Source organism: Sinocyclocheilus anshuiensis, unplaced genomic scaffold, assembly GCF_001515605.1.
Source record: "Sinocyclocheilus anshuiensis isolate Anshui unplaced genomic scaffold, SAMN03320099.WGS_v1.1 scaffold207, whole genome shotgun sequence".
Taxonomy (NCBI): Eukaryota; Metazoa; Chordata; class Actinopteri; order Cypriniformes; family Cyprinidae; genus Sinocyclocheilus; species Sinocyclocheilus anshuiensis.
In genome coordinates, this window is record NW_015551045.1 from 5,207,001 (window position 1) to 5,215,103 (window position 8,103).

The 8,103-nt window shown below is 36.0% G+C and overlaps 1 protein-coding gene across 1 annotated transcript in view; it reads left to right on the plus strand.

Moving 5' to 3' along the window:
• The window catches only part of LOC107661736 (mitogen-activated protein kinase kinase kinase kinase 2-like), a 24,637-nt gene that overhangs the window by 1,825 nt on the left and 14,709 nt on the right, over positions 1-8,103 (plus strand). Inside the window, exons 2-12 of the mRNA XM_016451496.1 lie at positions 363-420; positions 560-650; positions 731-795; positions 1,094-1,149; positions 2,838-2,885; positions 3,035-3,077; positions 3,194-3,266; positions 4,588-4,719; positions 5,684-5,746; positions 5,843-5,924; positions 6,060-6,170. Coding sequence (XP_016306982.1) covers positions 363-420; positions 560-650; positions 731-795; positions 1,094-1,149; positions 2,838-2,885; positions 3,035-3,077; positions 3,194-3,266; positions 4,588-4,719; positions 5,684-5,746; positions 5,843-5,924; positions 6,060-6,170 — 822 coding nt within the window. The remainder of the gene's footprint in view (positions 1-362; positions 421-559; positions 651-730; positions 796-1,093; positions 1,150-2,837; positions 2,886-3,034; positions 3,078-3,193; positions 3,267-4,587; positions 4,720-5,683; positions 5,747-5,842; positions 5,925-6,059; positions 6,171-8,103) is intronic.

Sequence of the window (8,103 nt, forward strand, 5' to 3'; positions counted from 1 at the left end):
AAACAGGAAATGAGCACTGCTACTTTTTTTCATCTCTACTTCACCTTTCCAGTGTCTGCTGATCCACTATTGGCTGCTGGTTACCATGGTTACAGGCAGACAGCTTCATTTTTCTGTCTTTCGCAGACCGCACTGGCACATAATGTGCCTCACAAATCATATGAGGTTTGAGCGGAGGCAGACTGCTTGACTTGCTGTTGTCACAATAAATGTTGTGGTGGCTCAATACAAGCGATCTTTCAAAAGCACCAGGAGGAATTTTGTCAGTAACTGACTGATGCAAAGGTCTGATGTCAACATGCATTGCTTATTTGTAGAAGCATTTGATCTGCATAACCACTCACTTGTTTCTCTCGTTATAGGCCCGTAGCATTAAGACCTCAGTCATCGCAGCTATTAAAGTGGTCAAACTGGACCCTGGTAAAGTAAATTCAGTTTAATGCTGAATTATTCACTGCAGCATCTGAATTTCTGCTCTTGTGAATCCTGCTGTTATGTTGAGGTGTTACTGATAGCGAAGTAGAATTACAGACGAGACCTCTGTTTCTTTTTCTGTCAGGTGATGACATCTCAAGCATTCAACATGAAATAACCATGATGAAGGATTGCACTCATAAAAACATTGTGGCCTATTTCGGCAGCTACCTCAGGTCAGTCACGCAAGAAACTAATACTGCAGTTTGCAGAAAACTGAAGTAAAATTAACAACGAACTTCTTCATATTGCACAGAAATAACAAGTTATGGATCTGCATGGAATTCTGTGGAGGAGGATCATTGCAGGATATTTATCATGGTACAATTGGCATATATCTAATATGTTACATTAGTGTATATAATTTCAATTACTGTACATAGATGTTGCTGAAAATAGTCAATTAATATATCAATTATTTTTTGCTTAGTTTATTGGATAAAAAAAAGCTGAAGTCATGATGTTTAATGGTTTCAGAAGCAAGCCTTCAAATATGTTGTTTCTGTATGAAGGGTGATGCAGTTTGCGGTGGTTTCTGTTGTTATTTATATAGCCTGATAGAGCATGAATGCTCATATGGTGTTTTGTGAGTCTAAATGAGGTCATTGTGTTTCTGCAGTCACTGGTCCTCTGAAAGAGAGACAGATAGCTTATGTGAGCAGAGAGACACTTCAGGTGAGGATGCTTTCACATCTTGCATAATGTTTTTTTCACTTGAGGTTCACGAGGTAATCAGAAGGGATTTCAGTTATGTTATTTTTAAATTATCCTAGTATTTTTTGTTGTATTCTTTCCTTAAAGGCACAGTTCACCCAAAAAATTAAAATTCTATCATCGTTTACTCACCCTCATGTTGTTCCAAACCTGTAGGAATTTCTTTCTTCTGCTAAACACAAAAGAAGATATTTTGAAGAATGTGGGTGACCTAATAATTGCTTGTCCTCACTGACTTCCAATGTATGGGGGGGAAAAAATGCTGTGGAAGTCAAATGGGTTACCAACAATATTTTTTGGGTGAACTATCCCATTAAAGGGTTAGTTCACCCAAAAATGAAAATTAGGCTGCATTTTACTCACCCCCGAGGCACCCTAGGTGTATATGACTTTCTTCTTTCAGACGAATCCAGTCGGAGTTATATAAAATATTGTCTTTGATCTTTCAAGCTGTTTAATGCCACTCAGCGGGTGTTGCATTGCTTCAGTCCAAAAGAACTTAAATAAAAATCGCCCATCCATAAACAAAAGTGTCTCACACGGCTCCGGGGGGTGAACAAAGGCCTTCTGTAGCGAATCGATGCGTTTTTGTAAGAAAAATATCCATATTCAAAACGTAATAATCACTTGAATCTAGCTTGTGCTCACTGTTGTAAACAGAAGCAGTTCCGGGGGAATGACGTATGAGGTCAGCTTTGCGCATGTGCCGCTCAGAAGTGACGCACGCGGAAACACAGCGGAGAGAACAAAACAAAACAACGGTCAAGAATTAGAAGTACAAAACGAGGATTTGTAAAGAAGAATGTCAGAGGATTTCGAAATAAGCCAAGAGGAGACTGGTTTTCCTTTGCTAAAGGAAGGAAACTTTGCTTCCTTTGCTCCTGTAAACAAACATTGGTTTTCACGAGACTCACCGGTGCATGCGCAACACTGAAATCATACGTCATGCTTCCGGAACTGCTTCTGTGTACAACTGTTGGCGCAAGCTACATTAAAGTGATTATTACGTTTTGAATATGGATATTGTTCTTACAAAAACGCATAGATTCTCTACAGGAGGCCTTTGTTCACCCCCCAGAGCCGTGTGAGGCACTTTTTATTACAGATGGATGCGCTTGAGGGTGAGTAAATAATGGGCTAATTTTCATTTTTGGGTGAACTATCCCACAGCCTAATTTTCATTTTTGGGTGAACTAACCCTTTAAAGCATTTGACATTATGCTTGACCCTTTTTAAAAGGATAGTTCACCCAAAAATGAAAATTGACTTTCTTTCTGTCTTGAGAAATATCTCAGTGTTTTGTTTTTTCTATACAATGGAGGTCAGTAGACTCCAAAATGATTTGGTTCCCATTGTTTTTCCAAACGGGGCTAAAGGCAGAGCTAACCCTGAAATGCGGTGCCAAAGGTGTACAATGTTACAACAGTATGGTGCTAAAATTGTATGGCGAGTTGTTTAGCTAAAGACAATGAAATGTTAACCTTGTCAAATGCACAGCGTGAAGTCTCAGTACCTTTCTACCCAGAATTAATATTTAATCAGGGTTAAAGGTTAGTAAAAAGGTTCAAAATGATAGCAGGTTAACAATTTCATATAAAGCCCATTTATTTATTATCACAGCTATTTTGCTGTTTTCTGTTTGTTTACAGGGACTGCATCATCTCCATGAAGCGGGAAAAATGCATAGAGACATAAAAGTAATTGCCTATAACCATGTTGCCATGCAGTGTGTTTGATATTCATTAGTAGAGTTCATCTGTATATGAGTGAGTTTCTTCACAGCACAATAGCACATGTGAGATGATAGCGTGGATGTGCTCATTGTGTCATTCTTGGTTGCCCACAGGGTGCCAACATCCTTTTGACAGAGCGAGGAGATGTCAAACTAGGTCAGTCTGGATTTACCCCGTCTCAGACCCTCACATGTAAACACACATATGCATGTATTAACTAATACACCATAAATCTCTTAAATGTGGGCTTTTGTCTCCCCTCTGTCTGGCAGCGGATTTTGGAGTGGCAGCTGAGATCAACGCATCTGTTGCTAAGAGAAAGTCCTTTATCGGGACACCATACTGGTGAGTGACCAAGATATTGTACTTTTGTAAACACTGTGCTATTGTTTTTTTGTTTTTTTACAGTACCATTCAAAAGATTGGAGTCAGTAAGACTGCATTTATTTGATCAAACATAATATTATAAAATATAACATTTTAAAATAACTGGTTTCTACTTTAATAGATTTGAAAATGTAATTTATTCCTGTGATACAAAGCTGAATTCTCAGCGTCATTACTCTAGTCTTCAGTGTCACATGACCATACAGAGAAGATTATTCTAATATGCTGATTTGGTGCTCAAGAGACATTTCTGATTATTATCACAGTTGATGTATGTGGAAACAGTGATACATTATTTTCAGGATTCTTTTTCAGTAAATGTCTTTACTGTCACTTTTGATCAGTTTAATACATCTTTTCTGAATAAAAATATGAATACACCTACCCTAAATTCAATTTGTAGTGTATATAAATGAATATATATGAAAGTGAATAACAAATTATATAGATTATAAAATATACACTGCCGTTCAAAGTTTGGGATCAGCAAGATTGTTATTTTTTATTTTTTTAAGAAGTGTCTTTTGCTCATCAAGGCGGCATTTATTTGATCAAAAATAGAGAAAAACAGTAATATTGTGAAATATTATTACAATTTAAAACAACAGTATTCTGTTTTATTACACTTTAAAATATAATGTATTCCTGTGATGCAAAGCTGAATTTTCATCAGCCATTACTCCAGTCTTCAGTGTCACATGATCCTTCAGAAATCATTCTGATTCATTATCAATATGCTGATTTATTTTCAATGTTGGAAACAGTTGTGCTGCTTAATTTTTATTTTATTTTATTTTTTAAACCTGTGATACTTTTTTCAGGATTCTTTGATGAATGAAAAGTTTAAAAGAACAGCATATTCAAAATAAATCTTTTCTAACAATATGTCTTATCAATTTAACACGTCCTTGCTGAATAAAAGTATTAATTTCTTTAAATTCTTCAAAAAATTACTGATCCCAAACTTTTGAATGGCGGTGTATAAAGAAAATAGTAGTATCATACTATTATTTAATATATAATACTAAAATAGTTTATGAGACAGTATGCAAAACTTTCAAATAGTAGTGTACATTGTTGTCAAATTAAATTTAATTCAAAGAGCAGAATTCAGTTTTCATCCTGGAAATAAATTTATATTTGCATATTTAATACCATTTTGTGTAAAAAAAAAAAAAAAGTAAAGCAGGATAATTGAATAATGAGTCATATTAAAAACCATCCGGTATTGCTTTGTTATTTGCTTCTTTTATATTTTACGGTGATGATTTTTCCTCAGGATGGCCCCAGAGGTTGCGGCAGTGGAAAGGAAAGGGGGTTATAACCAGCTGTGTGACATCTGGGCAGTGGGTATCACAGCTATTGAACTAGCAGAGCTGCAGCCGCCTATGTTTGACCTACACCCCATGAGGTGTGAACACACACACACACACACACACAAATATACACATATGCAGATCCTTTCAAAAGTACTGACACTCTTTGAGAGCAATCACACTACAAAATACATTCCCCTTTGTTAAAGGTGCAGTAAGCGATTTCATTTGTTTTATTTGTGCTATCTTTATCTCAATTTACAGTCTGAACCAGTCAAACCTTGACCCCTTGGCAAACGCGAAACATGCTATTCCAAAAATAGAAAATTGCTTACGCCACCATTAAAGGGTTAGTTCACCCAAAAATGAAAATTCTGTCATTAATTACTCACCCTCGTGTTGTTCGAAACCTGTAAGACCTTCGTTCATCTTCGGAACACAAATTAAGATATTTTTGATGAAATCTGAGGGCTCTCTGACCCTCCCATAGACAGCAAGGTAACTACCACGTTCAAGGTCTAGAAAAGTACCAAGATGATCGACAAAGTCCGTGTGACATCAGTGGCTCAACTGTAAAGTTACGAAGCTACGAGAATACTTTTTTGTGCAAAGAAAACAAAAATAACGATATATAACGAAAAATAACATTTTCGTCTCTACTGCGTCACTTTGGATGCGCGTTCACGACAGTACCATGACGCGAGCGTGTGGAATAAAGTCGTTGGTGGTAGTTACCTTGCTGTCTATGGGAGGGTCAGAGAGCCCTCAGATTTCATCACAAATATCTTAAATTGTGTTCCGAAGATGAACGAAGGTCTTACGGGTTTGGAACAACACGAGGGTGAGTTATAATGACAGAATTTTCATTTTTGGGTGAACTAACCCTTTAATAATGTTTTCACATGCTGCAAAGAGTGATGTAAACTTGTCTTGCAGAAAACTCAAACAAAAAGACGCAACGTTTCATAGACATTGTCCTTTAGGTTGAAAGGTTGAAATGAGATTTGGCGGTGGGTTCGGCGGCGGAGAACACAAACGTTTTTGTTGTTTTGCCCTCAGAGCTTTGATGCTGATGTCCAAGAGCAGTTTTCAGCCTCCCAAACTCAAAGACAAGAACAAATGGTAATATGCATGAAATGTAACTTGATATTCCTCATCTTTGCATAAATAACAAAGTATTGAGTTTGCAAATTCAATAAAAGTAAGTTTATTTATCAGGTCCACAGAATTTCACAACTTCATCAAAATGGCACTCACGAAGAGCCCTCGGAAAAGGCCGACAGCAGAAAAACTCTTACAGGTACATATTAACCACATCTGTATTAAATATAATTTTACTCATGTGACATCCTTGTGGTTTATCTTTAATATACTGTAGGGCCTCTTGATGCTGTTCTTATTACTAAAATGACATTTTTTTCCTCTGTCTTTTCAGCATGCTTTTGTGACGCAGCTCCTCACGCGTAACCTTGTTATAGAGCTGCTGGATGCCATCAATAACCCTGATCTGCAACAGACACACACTATAGATGAGAGTGACCTGGAGGTGAATTGAGCGCAATGACGATAAAATGGGGGGAAATATTTCATTTCAGAACACTTTAGATTAAAGCTGAAGTGTTAAAATACTTTCTCCCAATTCCACTTCAGTGTGAGAGCTAGGCTGATTTTGTGAAAAGTGTAAAAACTGGCTCTGTGGTGCTTAAAACTGCTGTTTGTTTGTTTGTTTGAGCGGTCTAACATCTCCATCATATTTAGAAAAAACCTGTTGGAAACAGGATCAGTGACATAATGCTCATTTGTTTATCCAAATCTATTAATTTATTCAAAAATATAATTAATTTTCAAACTGTTTTGGGGGGCATCAATTCAGAAATGTCAGGGTGAAATGTCATACAACAATCCTGATATCAAAATGAAGAAAAAAATAAAACGAGGATTAATTTCTTGAATTTTTTTTAAATTATAATAATAATAATTAACAAGTATAATAATAAATAATTATAATAAGACGGTGGTGTGGTGTAACACCCAAAATAATGTAATGATGTTGAAACAATAATTGTTATTATTAATACCTTTAAAATCATCAAATAAATGTGTGATTTGCTGTACAAAAACAACAAAAAAACGCTTTTTAGTTTGAAAAATATACATTTGTGATATAAAAATATACATATATAGCATTTTTTAAAATAACGAATGAGGTCTGAACACGTTTTCAAAATATACAAAATGTATTATTTATTATTACAAATCAAAAGTTATTACTTTCGACTTTCACAAGTTTACAAGTCATTTTCTATTTTTTGTTATTTATTTATTTATTTAATTATATGAACCACTATATGAAATCAACATGAATGCAAAGTGTACATTTCTTAAAACTCATTTGTCATTGACCCAGGAATCATTATTTTTGCTGCTCTGTTTGGTGCCACAAATGGTACAAAAAATGCACACTTTTAATACTCAAGCAATCAAACGCCAAAATGATACATAGACAGTACCATGGCTTTAAAGCTGCAGTCCATAACTTCTTTTTGTGTTCAAAATTTACAAAACTTATATAATAAGAGAGTACATCACAAATCCATTTTCCAAACCGCGTTTTTGGCTTATCCTGAATCACTAAGGTACACCTATAATATGTTTTTATATTCGGACTATTTTAGACTGGCTCTGGTAGGAACCGCTGTGGAGTAGCCCACTACCTGCGTGATTCATAAACGGAGAGAAGTAGCTCCAGCTACAATGTTCTTCCGCAAGATGCATGCAGTTCTGTTTATTAAAGGAGACATATTATGCCCCTTTTTACAATATGTAATATAAGTCTCTGGTGTCCCCAGAATGTGTCTGTGAAATTTCAGCTCAAAATACTCCACAGATCATTTATTATATCATTTTGAAAATGCCTATTTTGAGTGGAAGCAGAAACACGCTGTTTTTCGGGCCTGTCTCTTTAAATGCAAATGAGGTGCTGCTCCCCGCCCCCTTTTCCAGAATAGAGCTGCACCATTACAGCTCGTATCTGTTAAAAAACATCTGTTTTGGTTCTGATTATCATGTTTATCGCACTGAAATCATCCGTTTTAAACCATATTAGCTTAAACTTCTGATATACGGTTTTCTGAGAGCACACATCCAAAGCACACGGACAGAAAGCGGCTGTCACAGCATGTGAGTACTAAACTAAGTTCTCATTCACACACAAGTTTGTTAAAAACACACAAATGAGACTCATTTAAAGAAAACAAAAACAGTCGGTTATGTCTGTGAAGGTAAACAGCTGGGAAATAAATTGCGTGTTTATTTTAGATCTGTGTGGCAGCAACAATATACATTAAATAAATCAATAAATCCACTGCTCTCTTGTCTCCTCTGAGGCTGGGACTCTAAATAGTGCTCTGTGCTCGTCTGTGCAGCCAATGACAGAACCGTTAGCATGTTTTGCTCAAACTTTCGCCATGACATTAGAA